This window comes from Microtus pennsylvanicus, chromosome 5 (assembly GCF_037038515.1).
Source record: "Microtus pennsylvanicus isolate mMicPen1 chromosome 5, mMicPen1.hap1, whole genome shotgun sequence".
Lineage (NCBI taxonomy): Eukaryota > Metazoa > Chordata > Mammalia > Rodentia > Cricetidae > Microtus > Microtus pennsylvanicus.
Genome location: NC_134583.1, coordinates 50,507,389 through 50,524,190, shown reverse-complemented (window position 1 = coordinate 50,524,190; position 16,802 = coordinate 50,507,389). Strand labels below are relative to the sequence as shown.

The following is a 16,802-nucleotide window of genomic DNA, read 5'->3' as shown; positions in this document are numbered from 1 at the left end:
GAGGAAGGCTGGCAAGGGAGCAAAGTTTGGGGAATCTCCACAATTTCTGAGCATCTTCCCTTTGGTAAAGCCTTTGCTTTAGACATGACTACCAGACCAGGTCCTTGGGGAGTTAGGGCCCTGGCTGGCCTTCCTGGTTTGAACCAGATCTATCTACCTCCTCTAGCCGTGGCCATATTTTGAGTTGGGGTGCTGGGAAAAGCTTTGGGGGTCACCTCTTGAAAAGCCACCCACACTTTTAGAGTTGTCTCAATCCTCATCACCTCCTGGTGACTTCAGGTCCAGTTTGCTATGAGGGGACACCAGGGGCAGTCTCTTTGTGTATCCTGATGACTTCTTGTCTTTGGTATGAAATATTTCTTGTATAATGAACTCTGGGACAGCAAAGGTCACTCTGCAAATGCCTTAGGCACACAGACCGAGTGAGAGATCTAGAAGGTGAAGGGAAGTTGTCTGGGGATGGACTTTCTGTGGGCTCCTACCCCTGGCTTTCGAGCACTGTTACCTTCAAGTATCTCCCTGCCTCAGTTACTTCAAAGGCTCCACTGACCCAAAGACAAATACAAGGCTTGCTGGGTCTTTTGGGGGAGGGAAGGACACTCCCTCCGTGGGCAGCTCTCACCTCCTGTGCCGTTTCGGTACTGGGGCGTGAATGACATCTTCATAAAGGGCCAGCCAGAGCAGAGAGACCAATGCAGAAACCGAGTGCAAACCTCTTTCTCTGCTACTTGACAGCAGCCCTTGGCAGCGGCCTTTGAATCCCAGCAGTGTGAAGCAGACTGTGTGTGGGACATACAGCTCAGAGCTGTCAAATGGAAACAAGGTGGTCTTTGGGCAGACCCAAGAGAGTAGAGGACGCTTTCACTGCGGCCTTGTCTTTTGAGACAGAAATGTCATTGGAAGTAACTGTCCCCCAGACACGCAGGCAGGGAGGACACTCACTCACTTTATTAGAGTCTGTGGTTTTAGGGGTAGAATACAAAATAGTGTTCAGTCCTAGTGAAGCCGAAGAAGACCTTCCAGAACTCAAGTTTAAGAAAGTCCTACTTCTAGTTAGAAAGTCTCGTGGGCTTCCTAACCATTGAGAACCAAGCCCCTCCCTCTTCCAGGGCTGTTTCAGAGTTGTATTACACAAATGCCAAGAAAGTGTGTGCACACATCCTTACTGATGCAGTCCCGACTGGGAGGACAGCATAGGCTTATGCTTGGGTCTGGGACTTAGACAGCACAGTCTCCGTGAGCTGGTCTCCTCATGAGGCAGGCTGCTGATAAACCCTCGCAGACACTTCTGCTGCTGTGGTACCCTCATTCCGAGCAGTGGTCCGCGACCCCCTTGGCAAACCTCTGTCTCTGAAAATATTTACATTATGATTCTTAGCAATAGTAAAATTACAGTTATGAAGTAGCAATGAAAATAATTTTATAGTTGGGGGTCACCACAACACGAGGAACTGTTAAAGGGTCTCAGTGTTCGGAAGGTTGAGAACTGCTAATTTAACTACTGAGCCGTCTCTCTAGCCTCAGCTCCTCTTCCTTAGGAAAATTTGAGGCATTGTATCTCTTAGGTGACAAAAGAAATCTTTCGTGTCTCTGTTAATTGTCCCAGCCTGATTTTAATGCATATTATTTTTATGTATTTATTGTGCGTGTGTGTTTTTGTGTGTGTGCACTCCTGTGTATACCCACAGGCCATTGCGCTTGTCTGAAGGTCAGGGGACAGCTTGTGGGGATTGGTTCTCTCCTACTGTGTGGGTTTCAGGGATAAACTCCATTGGTCAGGCTTGTTGGTAAGCGTCCTTTACCCACTGAGCCATCTCACCAGCCAGCCAGTCTTTGAAAAGTGTGCCTGGGGTCATCTGGGTGGTACAAGCCTATTAACCCAGAACCCGGGAGGTAGAGGCAGGAGCATGATGAGTTGTAGCTACGTCTGAACGTAAGTTCAAGGTTGGCCTGGGCTACAAAGGAAGATTCTGTCTCAAAAATAAAGACGAATGAGATATGGGGCCGGTAGGGATCCCGGAGGGCACGCCTGTGGCCGTCCCGCATCCATCCTTGCGGCTCTCTCTGCTGTGTCACCTGCTCCCTGCTGTTGTCTTGCAGAGGGCCTGAGCTGTATGAACAAGGACCATGGCTGTAGTCACATCTGCAAGGAGGCCCCCAGGGGCAGCATTGCCTGTGGATGCAGGCCTGGTTTTGAGCTGGCTAAGAACCAGAGAGACTGCATCTGTAAGTACGAACTGTCACTTGGCTGAGGTGGGGTCAGAGAAAGAACCACAAGTCAGGGACACAAGAGCAAGCTGTGGGAGGCCTGGGGATTGAGCTCGGGCCTTCAGCCTCAGTAACAGGTGCCCTTGCCTTTTGTGCTCTCACCAGAGCAGTAAGGTTTGTTTTGTTTTTTTTATACTTTGTTTTGTTGTTTTTCCTTTTTGAGACAGGGTTGTTCTGAAACTAGCTCTGTAGACCAGGCTGGCCTCGAACTCACAGAGATCCTGCAGCTTCTACCTCTCAAGTGCTGGGGTCAAAGGTGTGTGCCATTACCACTCAACTCTTTTTTTTTCTTTTTTAAAATTAAATGTTTTTTAAGATTTAAATGCTTAAAAGTATCGTTTTTTATGACATTTGAAGAACTTTTTAAAAAGTCACATTCCTGTGATCCCAACACTTAGGAGGTAGAGGCAGGAGGATCAGGAGTTTAAGGTCATCCTTGGATACTCGCTTTAGAATGAGTTAGATGGCAAGCTAGGCCACATGAGATCCTATCTCAAAACGCCAAACAAAGAATCACATAGCATAGCTGGTTCTTTTTTTCCATATTCCTATTTAGTCATCATTCATATGCATGCCCAAATTTCACATAGGTGTGATTGTAGCACAAATAAATAATTAGTTCTTTTAAATTAGAAATATTACATATGTAAAAATCGAAACACTGAGAGGCATGTAATGAAAACCTGCCCTCCCCTCCTGTTTCCTTTGCCAGAGGTTTTCTGTGTGTGGCTGGCCTGGAGCTCAGAGAGACCCACCTGCCTCTGCTTGCTGAGTGATGGGATTAAAGGTGCGCTGCCTCCCCTGTTGCAATCCCATAGTCTCAGAGTTGACTTTTTAAATTTTCTTTTTGGCCCGCCATCAGTGCTTTCGTACACAGTCTTCATAATTCTTGGTTGGTGTTGCAATCACTGTGTGCAGAGGTGCCGTTTCCCCTGGCTACCTTCTCTTGTAACCAAACCAGGTGAACTTTGATGAGAGCTTCCCTGACCGAGACATGCAAATTAAATTAAAAGTTTGTTCCAGACACAAAGTGCTTGAGAATTTCCAGAAGCCCTGGATACATCAGGGATAGCAGGCACACCTCAGCCGAGAGGGAAGCAGAGGCCAGAGTCCTTGGTTTAACTCCCCCCACATAGTGAGTTCTTCCCCACCCAGCCTTCCCATATTTGACTCCCTATACTTTGCTCAAGTCTTGTCTTTGTACTCCTGTGGTTTATTCTGTGACATGGTGACATTGCATACACAGGCACGGACAGTGTCTGAGTGGAAGGTCTTTCTCATGTCAAGGTCAGATGTGCACTAGGTGCTCAGATCCTTGCAGAGCAGAAATCAATTTTGGGGGGAAGCACAGTGGTACACACCTTTAATCTCAGCACTTGGGAAGTAGAAGCAGGTGGATCTTTGTAAGTTCAAGGGCAGCTTGGGCTACACAGTGAGCTATACAGGTCGGCTACATAGTGAGACCCTGTTTTTAAAAGTGAAAAGTTCTTTGGAAACAAACCTAGCTCCGGTGGTGGAAACCTCAGTGCTTTATGTATTGACTCATTTCCATCTCAGTGACTTGTAACCATGGAAACGGTGGGTGTCAGCACTTGTGTGAAGATACAGCTGAAGGTCCCGTGTGTAGCTGCCATCCACAGTACAGGTTGCATGTTGATGGGAGGAGCTGTCTGGGTAAGTGATTTCCCCTCCCTCCAGCGGAAGGTTTGCCTCGGCCTGCCCACCCCTACCCAAGCCCTCTTCTTAACCTTAACCCTCAATAGTGTTTAGCCGCACTAAACAGATGCACGTTATGGCTAATACCCAAGGCCCCTTCACAGTAGGAGGGGCCTACTTTTGGGTGGGAGTCCCTCTCTCTTTGCAAAGCTCTTCCTCCTCTCATGGACTGGGCTGCTCTGAAAGCTGGTATTCTAGAGACCTGGACAATGTATTACAAAGGAAGAGGGTGACGGAGGATAAAGCTGTCTGTGTGTGATGGCCCAGTGACCTTTACAGTCAAAATCTGCCCTGCATTTTAGACATGACCTTCCTGGCTTTCTTGGAGTTCTTTTTTTTTGAGACACGTTTCTCTGTAGCTTTGGAGCCTGTCCTGCAACTCACTCTGTAGACCAGGCTGGCCTTGAACTCACAGAGACAAGTCTGTCTCTGCCTCCCAATTGCTGGGATTAAAGGCGCCTGCTACCACAGCCCAGCTCTCTTGGAGTTCTTATCTTGAACCGAGAATTCTGCAGTTACTCTGAAGCTTGTATTTCCTGGAGTCTCTTTGGCCGGTGCATTATATTCTCAACCGCTTCCTATACTTAGTATTTGTAAGGGTCTTCAGTCATTTAATATGCTGTTTCCCACAGAGCCATATAATGGCCTGTTCTTATGGCGTGGACACTCACACACGTGCCATTGCTCACGTTTCATGCCTGAGATTGCAGCAGAAATGGTTGCTCGGAGAATGAGTAATCTGATCGTTCAGCCTGACAAGTGTGGTTTTGTTTCTCTTGTAGAGAAAGAGGGCACCATCCTGGAGGGGACAGAGAGCAACGCCACATCAGTGGCCGACGGAGATAAACGGGTGAAGAGACGGCTGCTCATGGGTATGGAACCTCTCCTCCTTGGCCGTCACTGTCCCCGTCCCTCTCCTGAGCTTAGAGCCCGAGTGTCCCAAGGCCAGCTGGATTGGGATGAGCAGCTTCTCTGAAGCCAGGCTATGCTTTGTTCTCTTTCCCCAAACAGTCCTTTAATCATAGGCCAAACCCCCTGGCCCTGTGCCATTAAATAATCAGGTTAGTGCCCTAGCGCTGCCCAACCAGCTGTGAGACGTGGCAAACCTCAGTGAGACTCTCCCCGTCTGTAGGTCTCTCTTTAAACAGATGTAAGCACTAGGGGTGGAGCTGGTCAGAGTCTTTACCTAGCCTGTACAAAGCCCCTGGGCTTGACCCCACCACGACATAAACTGAACTTGATGTCACAGGACTAAAACCATAGTCCTCAGGAGGTGGAGGCAGGAGGAGGAGAAGTTCAAAGTCACCTTGTTTATGTGATAAATTAGGGGCCAGCCTGAGATACAGGAAAACTTGTCTGAAAATAAATAAATATAAGGCAGGAAGAGTTGCATACAGGCCGAGGCAGCCCATTCATTTCCCGGCCGTCCAGACCCGAAATAATCACACGGAAACTGTATTAATTACCACACTGCCTGGCCTATTAGCTTAGGCTTCTTATTAACTAACTCCTACATCTTAACTTAACCCATTTCTCTTATTTTATATTTTACCGCGAGGCTCATGGTCTACCAGTAATGTTTCAGCCAGTGTCTGTCTCCATTGGAGTCTACCTGGCGTCTCTTTGACTCCGCCTATTCTCTTTATATATCTCTTCCAGCCTGGCTATATTCTGCCCTGCCATAGGCCAAAGCAGCTTTATCTATTAACCAATAGGAGCAACACATATACAGAAGGACACCCCACATCATCAGCACACGGCCTGGCGCTTGGGAGGCAGAGGCAGGCCAATGTTTGTGAGGTGGAGGTCATCCTGGTCTAGAGTGAGTTCCAGGCTGGTCAGGAACACTAGTGAGACCCCAGCTGAACAATAAATAAATAAAAATAAATAGAACGTAGTAAAATCCTTTAGGGTTATCAGGAAATTCAATTAAGATAGTAACATGAGGTCTTCAAGATGGCTCAGTAAGTATGGTTGCCTGCTGTCAAGTGTGGGGACCCGAGTAGATCCTGGGACCAACATGGTGGGAAGAGAGGATGGATTCCCACAGATTGTCTGCTGACCTCTACACATGTGCTCCTACCTACCAACATACATACATAGGAATAATAGATGTTTACAAAGATAATAATATGCAGAAGCGCCCAGAGTCCATCCAGGCTGTGGGATGCGGTGGGTGGCCATGGGACACCAGCTCTCTTCTCTCTGATTAGCCGTGGTGGCAGTGTCCTGGGCAGCCTCCAGCTTCACATGGCAGTTTGTCTGTCTTTGTGCCCACCAGCCTTCCATCTCTGACCCAGCCAATGTTAGTGCTGGAGGAGCTGAATGGGGAAGAGTGGCACTTGGCTGGGGGGCCTGGGACCGCTGGCCCACAGCCCCAGCAGTCAAGAGAGAAGAGATGAGAGAGAAGAGGCAGTGGCTGTGGGGACGGGGCCAGACAGATCTCTCAGCATGTTATTGTGGAGATTTGGTTTCATTTAAATAAAGTTGTTCATCTAATAGCTCCCGAGTTTGCTAGTCAGGTAAGATATTGACCAACCATTGATTACCAAGCAGGGGCCCTTTCTGATCTCCTGCTGCTTGATTTTCTTTTCTTTCTTCCTTTGCACGTGTATGTGCGTGTGTGTGTGTGTGTGTGTGTGTGTGTATGTGCGTGTGTGCGTGTGCTCACTGCTCACCCAGGCACACAAGCGTGGAGGACAGAGGTCTATTTTGTGTGTTAGCCTCTGGCACTGTCCACTTTACATTTTAAGACAGGGTTCTCTCACTGAACCAGGAGCTGGCCAACATTTGACTAGACTGGCTGACCATGGATTCCTCAGAGCCCGTTTCCTCTTGTCTCCCAAATAAGGCTGCTAGGGATTCAAACTCAGGTGCACACACACACACACACACACACACACACACACACACACACACACACACACACACACTTCTCCCATGCCCTTAATATAGCTAATCAAAATTTAGGTCAATATTAAGTGTTTACATTACTGTGAGCATCCACACACAATGCGCCCAAGTCCTGTGACAACTGCCCTTTTATTCTTCCTTTGATTGCAAATAGGAGAGCTGTTTTCTAAAAACCACCCACCGGTTCCTTTTCCTTTGGGAGTCTTTGGCAGGGGTTTCTGAAGCGCTTCTCAGTGTGCTCAGAGGCAGCCCCACTTCTCAGCTCTGTTCTCCTCTCTGACTGTCAGTCTCTTCTGAGGCTTCCCGCTGCTGTGGGAGGGTCTGACTGACTCCTGGCCTGCAGCTCCGTCAGCTGCGCCTTTCCCGGGGGCCTAGGAACCCCCTTTGCTGATCTCCTGTTTTGGCACTTTATAGTGTGGATGAGATAAAGGTTTCTAAAAACCTCGTGTCCCTCAAAATGCCTTTGCATGCATTCTCCCTCTGGCTTTCATCGAGAACTTGGCTCATTATAGAAGTCAGAGTTGGATGAATTTTCTGTCATCAGAATCTTGACACCAGTGCTCATTGTTTTCATGTTGCCCCTCCATTCTCCCTTCTTCCCTCCCTCCTTCCCTCTCTCATTTCATGTAGCCCAGGCTAGCCTCAAACTCACTAGCGCTAAGGATGACCTTGACCCAGGTGCTGGGATTTCAGGGGCCACACGGTTCAGTTTCTGCAGTGCTGGGGATGGAGCCCAGGGCTCCATGCATGCTAAGGGAACACTCACCCAGCTGAACTACATTCCCAGCCCTCTTGATCCAGGGTGGGAAACCTCGAAAAGCTTCACTCTGGGAGTTTTCAGGGCCCTGTCTTTGTCCTTGGTGATCTGAGATCTCAGGCAATGTCCCCTTTGGTGTGCTCTGACCTGCTTCCCAGGTCTTCTATGTTCTTTCCCTGCTGACAGTAGCAACTCCAGAGATCCTCTCATTTTCTTCCCTGTGTCTTTTGTTTCTAGCTTGCTCACTTTTTCTACCTTCTAATCTTCCTGCATGACTCTTTTTAAAAATTTCCACGTTCCTGTTTTCCCCAGCATTTACGTGGGTCTTTGTTATAGGGACCTGCTCACATTTCATGGATGCTTCGCTTGCCCCCTGAAGAAATTATGTTTTACTCTTTCCTTTTCTCATATTATCTTTTTTAAAAAAAATGGATGTTGTTATTGTGTGTATGCATGCCAGTGCAGATGCCTCAGAGGCTTCAGATTGCCCTGGGGTTGGAGTTATGGGCAGTTGTGAGTCACTCAGCATGGGTGCTGGGACCTGAACTCAGGTCCTCTGCAGGAGCTTGATGCACTTTGGTCCACTAAGTCATCTCTCCAGTTCCTTCCTCTGTTATCTTTGTCTTCTCTAAGTTTCTTTCTTTCTTTTGTCGTTCCTTTTGGTGTGTATCTAAAATACTAAATATCCTAAATATTTGGTAATTCTTGACTGATTTCATATTCATCAGTGAAAAACTAAAAAGCCAGTTGGATCTCATATGGATTGATTGATAGGCTTTGTATCTGTGTGACTTCACATCTGAAGTCTTTTCATCTGGTCGAGTTGGTTAAGTTTCTGAGGAATCATTCAGCCTCTTGCGTGGGGATAGAAACTTAGCTCCCAGCATCCCTGGCTGTGTGGGTTTAACAATGTGTCTAGGCACAGACTTTCATCTTATCCACTGTGTTTCTCCTTCCCTCCTCTATACTCCCTGACTTCCCCAGAGTGGAAACTGCACCAGAGCTGGGACCTGGTGAACCTGGCTATCTGGAAATAAAAACTTGGTGGTGGTGGTGAGGCATTGTTGTGTGGGGGTTGTGGGGGTGTGGAGGATGGGAATGGCCAGAGGGGTCCTGTTTCCCAGGCAACCCATTCTATTTTTTAAAACTCCATCCTCACTTCTGCTTCCAAAAGAGCTTCCCATCTCCTGGCCTTCCTGGATTCTGGGGTTCCTATGACTTAGCCCCTTCAGCAGCTCCTCTGCAGAGGCAAGGGATTAACTTTCTGCTCCATTGACATTCACTTCCTAATAGTTGACATCTTTTTTGTCTTCTCTTCCATTTTCTTTGTCCCTGAGGTACTACACATTTAAGCACTTATTTAATCTCAGTGTAGTGAAATTTATTTTATTTATTTATTTATTTTTATTTTTTCGAGACAGGGTTTCTCTGTAGCTTTGGAGCCTGTCCTGGCACTAGCTCTTGTAGACCAGGCTGGCCTCGAACTCACAGAGATCCGCCTGCCTCTGCCTCCCGAGTGCTGGGATTAAAGGCGTGCGCCACCACCGCCCGGCATACTGTAATGAAATTTTGAGAGGAAGCAAAGATAGATATATATAGCGTTTAATTAGTGCTAAGCTTGTCTCCTCAGGCTTTCAAATGAGGTAGCTATGTAAGTTCCTGGATTTTTGGATGCTAGCGCTGAGTGAATGTTGGTTAGTGCTTACCTATCACTGAGAATGACCGTGGAAAATGAAGACCTTCTGGAGCTCATTTTCAGTAGTTATCACAGGTCTATCACAGAGACGTCGAGTAAGTTGGCATTTGCAAGGGCAAAGCCATTACTGTGTAGCAAGGGAATGCTTGGGATCGCAGATGAAAGAGAAACCCCTGGAATAAGAAAGGCATCCTCTTTTGCCCTGTTCTGCACTCGGTTTAGTCTGCTGATTGAGTGGTCACACTTAGCAGCTGTTGGCCGTGGGTCACCAGGGACCTGTCGTGGATGGAGAATCTTTCTCCAGGTAGGGAGGTAGCTTTATCTCTCTGGTAACCAGCTTTCGGAGCAGCCCTTCTTGAGGGGCAAGGAGATGCAGTAGCAACTCTCTTTCCGTGACACCTGCAGATGGCAGAGGCTAGGGGTGTGACCGTGAGCACCCCTCTGTGCTTTCCGGGGTATCACTCCTTTAGGAAGCTAACCGTCCTTCCCCCTCTCGTCAGAAACGTGTGCCGTCAACAACGGAGGCTGTGATCGCACCTGCAGGGACACATCCACAGGGGTTCACTGCAGTTGTCCCATTGGGTTCACCCTCCAGTTGGACGGGAAGACTTGTAAAGGTAACCTTCACTTGTCCTGGAGCTGGGGGTTGTGGGCCCGAGGCCTGGGCGGAGGGAGCCTGCACTGCTGATCTGTGGGATAGAGGCCTCCACGCCATTTCTGTGCTCCCAGCTTTGCTTATGATTCATATTGATGGGAGCTTTTCCTCCTTGGGCTAGTGGACGGTTGTAATTGAGTAAGCTTAATTAGAAGTGACTTAATTACACTAACTGTTGAGAAGGTCAGCCTCTGCAAGCACCAGATAATCCATTTCAGACAAGTGGCCTTCTTAGCAAAAGGCGGTTCATAGAACATTCATTGGCAGCAGATAACATCAACCTATCATAAATAATAGCCTCGAGATTACTGTGTAAATAACGGCTGAGATTATTATCCCTAGCACTTAACGAATAACTGTACCATTAACTTTTACTAATGAAGACAGACCCTAAGGACTTGCTGGTCTTTCATGGGCAAGAGTACAAAGGGTTCTTAGTCCTTTAGCATGATAAAAAGACAGATAAACTGGTTATGAGATGAAACTGGGGAAAGATAAGATTAAGTATCAGGAATCGTTAAGAAACGTTGAGACTATTTGGTCATTGTGCAATTTGCCAAAAACAAAAGCTTATGTCCCTTATGGCTTTAGTCATTAAGCAGGAATAGAAAGTGTACTAATGGTGGTTGTCTCATCTTTGGAGGGCAGTAGAAGATGAGAATAAATTGAGCATGACATCACCACTCCTTTCCAAGGTTTCTTTGCTCAATGCTTCCAATGTCATGGACAGTCAGAATGTTAGCTGGATGAGGGACTTGTCTTTCAGCCAGACAGGAAGATGCTTGTACGACTGAAATTCTCAGTGAACATTCTGAAGTGCTCATGTGGGTCTGCTTTTCTTTCTGAGGATGAGGGAAACACACGACAGCAGTTTGGGGACCAGGGAAGCCGGGCAGCTATCACTCTCTGATTGTTACAGTGCTTGCCTGTTACAGATATTGATGAGTGCCAGACCCGGAATGGAGGTTGTAACCATTTCTGCAAAAACACCGTGGGCAGTTTTGACTGCAGCTGCAGAAAAGGATTTAAATTATTAACAGATGAGAAGTCTTGCCAAGGTGCGTGCTGAATCGGTCGGTAGCTGGGGTGTGCAGGGAACCCTGGGTGGGACAGAGACGGTGTGGGTGAGCCCTGCTCCTGATGGCGTCGTGGACTCTAGTCTCCAATCCGGATGTCACTTGCTTCATCTCAGGCTGAGTGAAAACATGGTATCGCTCACATATGTTTGGAACTAAGCTGTTGACATCAGAGACTGCCACAGAAAGCCCATCCGGTGTGACTACAGCAGAAAGCCCTGCTAGAAAGGAAACAATGCATGATCAATCAGAGTTATGGCTGGATCTTGAGATTAGAGATCATTTTCTTCTTCTAAAATTTATTTTACTGCAATTGGATATTTGAGAAAAGTTGGCAAAAATCTGTGCATTTGGATAATACTTCTTCCTAGCAAAAAGCCACGGTTGGTTCATCCAAACCAGCTGGTCCCTTCTTCCAACCCTTACAGTGGATGGCTGCTCTGTGCACTTTGAGGTGGGTGGAAGGGGGTGATAGGAGAAATACTGCTTGGCTCGTAGGAAGATTACAGACCCGACCCCTTTTCTTTTCTTTCTTTTACTTGAAGACTTATGTTTTTAAAGTTATTTTTAAATATGTGTATGTGTATATCTGTGTGTGGGCAGGTACATGTAAGGTGCCCACAGAAGCCAGAGGCATCAGATCCCCTGGAGCTGGAGTTAACAGGTAGTTCTGAGCCACCTGGTGTGGGTGCTGGGAGCTAAACCCCATCCAGTCTTCCGGAAGAGTGGTTGGTATATGCTCTTAACACTGACCCATTTCTTTGGCCCCGATCGACTCCGTTTCAACTGTATCCGTCCCACATAAGGTGAGCAGCAGCTGTCAATGTCAACAGCTGATTTAGGACAAGGTGAGCAGCAGCTGTCAATGTTAACAGCTGATTTAGGACAAGGTGAGCAGCAGCTGTCAATGTCAACAGCTGATTTAGGACAAGGTGAGCAGCAGCTGTCAATGTTAACAGCTGATTTAGGACAAGGTGAGCAGCAGCTGTCAATGTCAACAGCTGATTTAGGACAAGGTGAGCAGCAGCTGTCAATGTTAACAGCTGATTTAGGACAAGGTGAGCAGCAGCTGTCAATGTCAACAGCTGATTTAGGACAAGGTGAGCAGCAGCTGTCAATGTTAACAGCTGATTTAGGACAAGGTGAGTAGCAGCTGTCAATGTTAACAGCTGATTTAGGACAAGGTGAGCAGCAGCTGTCAATGTTAACAGCTGATTTAGGACAAGCTTCATCTCTATTTCTAGATAAACAACTTTCATGCCTTATCATACATAAGAAGGAAGTCTCGGGATAGATCACTGTCATCCACCTTGTTCCATTTCTGGCAGTAAGAAATGGACATCTGAGCATCGGGGACTCACTGATGGCTGGAAATATAACTCTAACTCAGGTGGCAGATGCTTGCCTAGCATGCACAAAGGCCTGGGTTGGACCTCCAGCACTGCATAAACCGTACATGGTGGCACACACCTGTGATCACCTGTCGTACTAGGGCAGTAGGAGCAGGAGGCCCAGAGTCAAGGCTATCCTTGACTACATATTAAGGTGAACCCAGCTTAGCTAGAGACCCAGACAAAACAGACAAACAAAACCACAAAAACCTCAAACGGAAGCCCAACACTGTATAAAAATCAGGATATAAAATGTAATATTGGGAGCTGGGGAGACCCATCTACATCCACCTACAAAGCTGGATGCAGCAGTGTGTACCTGTAATTCTAGTTGTGGGAGGCAGAGACAAGAAAATTCGTAGAGCTGAATGACCAGTCAGTTTGGTGGAATCAGCAAGTTTCAGGTTCAGTGAGAAACCCTGTCTCACAAAATGAGGTGGGAAGCAGTCGAGGAAGCCTCTGATTCTGAGCTTTCATACACACGTGCACACACGTGAACACACACGCGCAAGACAAACGATGGAACAATGAGCCTTCATACATATGTGCACACATGAGCACATACACACACACAACAAATGGGACAGTGAGCCTTTATACACTGTGCACACACATGAACACACACACACACACGACAAACGATAGAACAGTGAGCCTTCATACACATGTGCACACACACATGAACACATACACACATACAAAGCAATTGGAACAATGGGCCTTCATACACATGTGCACACACACACACACGAACACACACACAAGACAAATGATGAAACAATTTTTAAGAAGGACACTTTGCAGAGTGCCTTCCCTTTGTTTTTAATACATAATTTGTCAGGCAGTTCAAATACATTCTCCTTTAAATTCAGTGAGTTAATTCTAGATAATTATTTTGTGGTTTTCTTTGGTTTGACTTGGAAAGCAAATTTGCTGTTCCATACAATGTTTCATAATGTATAGGGCAAGAAATATGTTTAAGCTGTGTAAACACATTAAAAAGGAATTAGGAAAGTGATCTCATTATTTTTGGCAAAGCAGAGAGGTCCACAGTGAGCAGCCAAAGTCAGCTACTGAACGAGGGCTCTTCGTCAGCAACTGGCTAGAGTTAACAGATCTCATGGAATGGCATCGAGTGCCAGGAAGGAACTGACTTTTTCTCGTTTTCCACCGTTCCTCTTGGTAGAACAAATATTTGCGCAGAGTGAATTTGCTGAAGAAACTGTCAGGATTGCTGGGAAAATCCAGGAAAGAAGGGCTTTGTAAGAATTTCCCTTCTGTATTTTGCATTTTCATTTTTCTTGATCCACGAACCCCCATCCCTTCTCACTGTTGTTATTTTGAGTTGAACTGAATCCTGATTGGCCTGGAAACTGCCTAAGCTAATGACCTTGAACTCACGGTGATCCTACCGCCTTGACCTCCCAAGTGCCTCCCAAGTCTGGACATACACTACCACATCTGGCTAACATGTTTGCCTTTTATTACTATAGCTTTTCAAGGCATGTTTGGTGTAGACAAAGTGGTCTAGTCCAATGCTGTGGCTGTCGGCCACTAAGTGTGACCCGGGTTTATCCATTTGGAGGCACCAATTAAGACAGTCCCAAGAGTTCCAGGAGAGAGACAGAAAAACCCACGATCAGCTTCAGTCCACAGATGCAGCTTCCAGAGTCGGTGTGCATGGCTCTGCTTGCTGTTAGGGATATGTCCCCACTGAGCCAGGGACATAGAGGACATGGTAATCCTCCCCCATAGAGGAGTAACAGAACAAGAGATTGTCCAAGTAGATCCACTCTGCCTTAACCGACCCGATTTCAGCATCTTTCATAGAAAATCACACAGAGGGCATTAAGACACAAGATCAACAGGCTTTTGGGGGCCAGAAGAGTAATTCTGTAAGATGAGAGATAGGTAGTAGCCAGAATTGTCTCCAACCAAAGAGTTTTCTTTTTTGTTTCACCATTTAGACATAAATAGATAAGATGATAATGGATGGCTAGTTTATAAATTATTATTTACAAACTAAGCTATAAACCTATTTTTTTTTTTTCGAGACAGGGTTTCTCTGTAGCTTTGGAACCTGTCCTGGAGCTAGCTCTTGTAGACCAGGCTGGCTTTGAATTCACAGAGATCCGCCTGCCTCTGCCTCCTGAGTGCTGGGATTAAAGGCGTGCGCCACCACCGCCCAACTGTGAAGCTATTTTTAGGTATCTCATTTGCCTTCATGTATGTTAGTTTGTTTTCTATTGCTGTGATTAAACACTGTGATCAAAGCAACTTGGGAAGAAAAGGCTTTATTTGGCCTACATGTCATATCACAACCCATCATTGAGGGAAGTCAGGACAGGAACCTGGGGTTAGGAACTGAAGCAGAGGCCATGGAGAGACCCTCCATATTGGATTGCTCTCCATGGCTTGCTCAGCTAGCTTTTTTTCTTTTTCTTTTTAAATGCTATTTTTATTTTATGTGCTTTGGTGTTTTGCCTGTGTGTATGTATGAGGGTGCCAGATCCCCTGGAATTGGAGTTACAGTTGTGAGCTGCCATGTGGATGCTAAGAATTGAACCCAGAACCTCTGGAAGACCAGCCAGTGCTCTTAACCACTGAGCCATCTCTCCAGCCCTTCAGCTAGCTTTCTTATACCACTAAGGACCACCTGCCTAGGGACGACACTATCCACAGTGGGCTGGACCCTCCTGCATCAGTTGTTAAATGCTCCACAGACTTGTCTGCCAGCCAGTCAGCTAGAGACCCTTTCTCAGTTGTGAGTTCCTCTTCTTAGGTGACCCCAGATTATGTCAAGTTGATAAAAACTAAAACAACCACAATTTATATAACTTAAATTTCTCAGCCCTGCACATGAGTGAGTGAGAGAGATCACATGAACATCGAAGCAAGTATAGTTTGCGGTAGAATTTACAACCAAGCGGCTGGAGAGATGACTGGGGTTAAGAGTACTGGCTGCCCTTCTAGAGGACCCGGTTTGGTTCCCAGCACCTACAAGGTTCCAGGGGACCCGACACCCTCACACAGACATATACATGGAGGTGAGACACAAATGCACATAAAAACAAATCTTTAAAAAGAAAAGATTCACAGTCAAGGAACATGGGAACGACTGTAATTATGACAGCTCCTCGACACAGTCTTTGATACAAATGAGCAAAGCGATGGGTTCATTGGTCTTCCTGACCTGTGTTGTTTTGAAGTTAGTCAGCAACTTGTGATTGCTACGAACGCCTCTACCCACACAGCTGAGTTGGCATCAGCTCCCCTCTCTCTTTGATAATTACAGATGTGGATGAATGCTCTTTGGAAAGAACCTGTGACCACAGCTGCATCAACCACCCAGGTACATTTGTTTGTGCCTGCAACAGCGGGTTCACACTCTACGGCTTCACCCACTGTGGAGGTGAGTGGACCAGCCCTCTATGGGAGCCCGAGCCCGGGAGCAGGGCCACCATTGAGGTTTATCTTCCTGTATGGGACAAAGAGTGCATTCGTGGGAACATGTTAGTATTTACCCCATTAGCACGTTGGGTATGGAATGGGGCACAGAGGACCTGAGCTCTGTCAGCTGTGGATTCATCAGTGAATTGACTTGTGCTCATATTTGGAGAAAGGGGTTCTTGCAGGAGCTGAGACAATAACTCATTCTTTCCAGCAGAAGATAATGTTGCTGTCTTCAGAGAGGCTTGGCCGGGCACCAAGCAGCCCCGTAGTTCTGTTCTGTCCGAGCACGGGCTGCAAAACCTTGGTTCAAGCCCTAGTCGTAGGTTTGGATCTGGAAGGTGGCACTGACTCTATCTCTTCATTCTGTGCCCGTTTAACAGTCTATGCTCATGGCTCACACCCTTACGATCAAGTAGACTGTGGTATAGATAAGTCAGATTTTGTGCTAACTGACTCTCACTCTACTTCCCCGGCAATCAGCAGCCACTGAGAATAGATCTAGACTCCAGACCTACTAGTCTAAGGTCACCATGGTGATTCTAGGTATCTGTGGGATTGAGGACCACAGGCTGGGACACTTCCTGCCAGTTCTCACACCCTGTGTTTGAGAAGAACAGATAATGGTACTTTGCTGTAGATGATAGTGTCTCCCTTCCCTCTTTCCACACATTCTTGGCACATCTAAAAACATCCCTGACCTTACCCCGTCTATCATGAGACCCCAGTGAGACACCCCTTGAACACAGATGTCAACCTTCCAGCTTGAGTTCAGTCCCAAGTTATTTGGGACGGATAGGTGCACACAACTTCTCTTCTCTCTCAGCTATGGAAAGAGTCAAATAGGGAGCTTTAATTCTGTCTCTCTTGCTATGTAGCC

At 46.8% G+C, this 16,802-nt stretch overlaps 1 protein-coding gene across 1 annotated transcript in view; it reads left to right on the top strand.

Annotated features, from left to right (window-relative positions):
• Positions 1–16,802, top strand: part of Scube2 (signal peptide, CUB domain and EGF like domain containing 2) — a 73,220-nt gene that overhangs the window by 16,951 nt on the left and 39,467 nt on the right. Inside the window, exons 5-10 of the mRNA XM_075971857.1 lie at positions 2,101–2,226; positions 3,826–3,942; positions 4,767–4,856; positions 9,851–9,967; positions 10,941–11,063; positions 15,768–15,884. Coding sequence (XP_075827972.1) covers positions 2,101–2,226; positions 3,826–3,942; positions 4,767–4,856; positions 9,851–9,967; positions 10,941–11,063; positions 15,768–15,884 — 690 coding nt within the window. The remainder of the gene's footprint in view (positions 1–2,100; positions 2,227–3,825; positions 3,943–4,766; positions 4,857–9,850; positions 9,968–10,940; positions 11,064–15,767; positions 15,885–16,802) is intronic.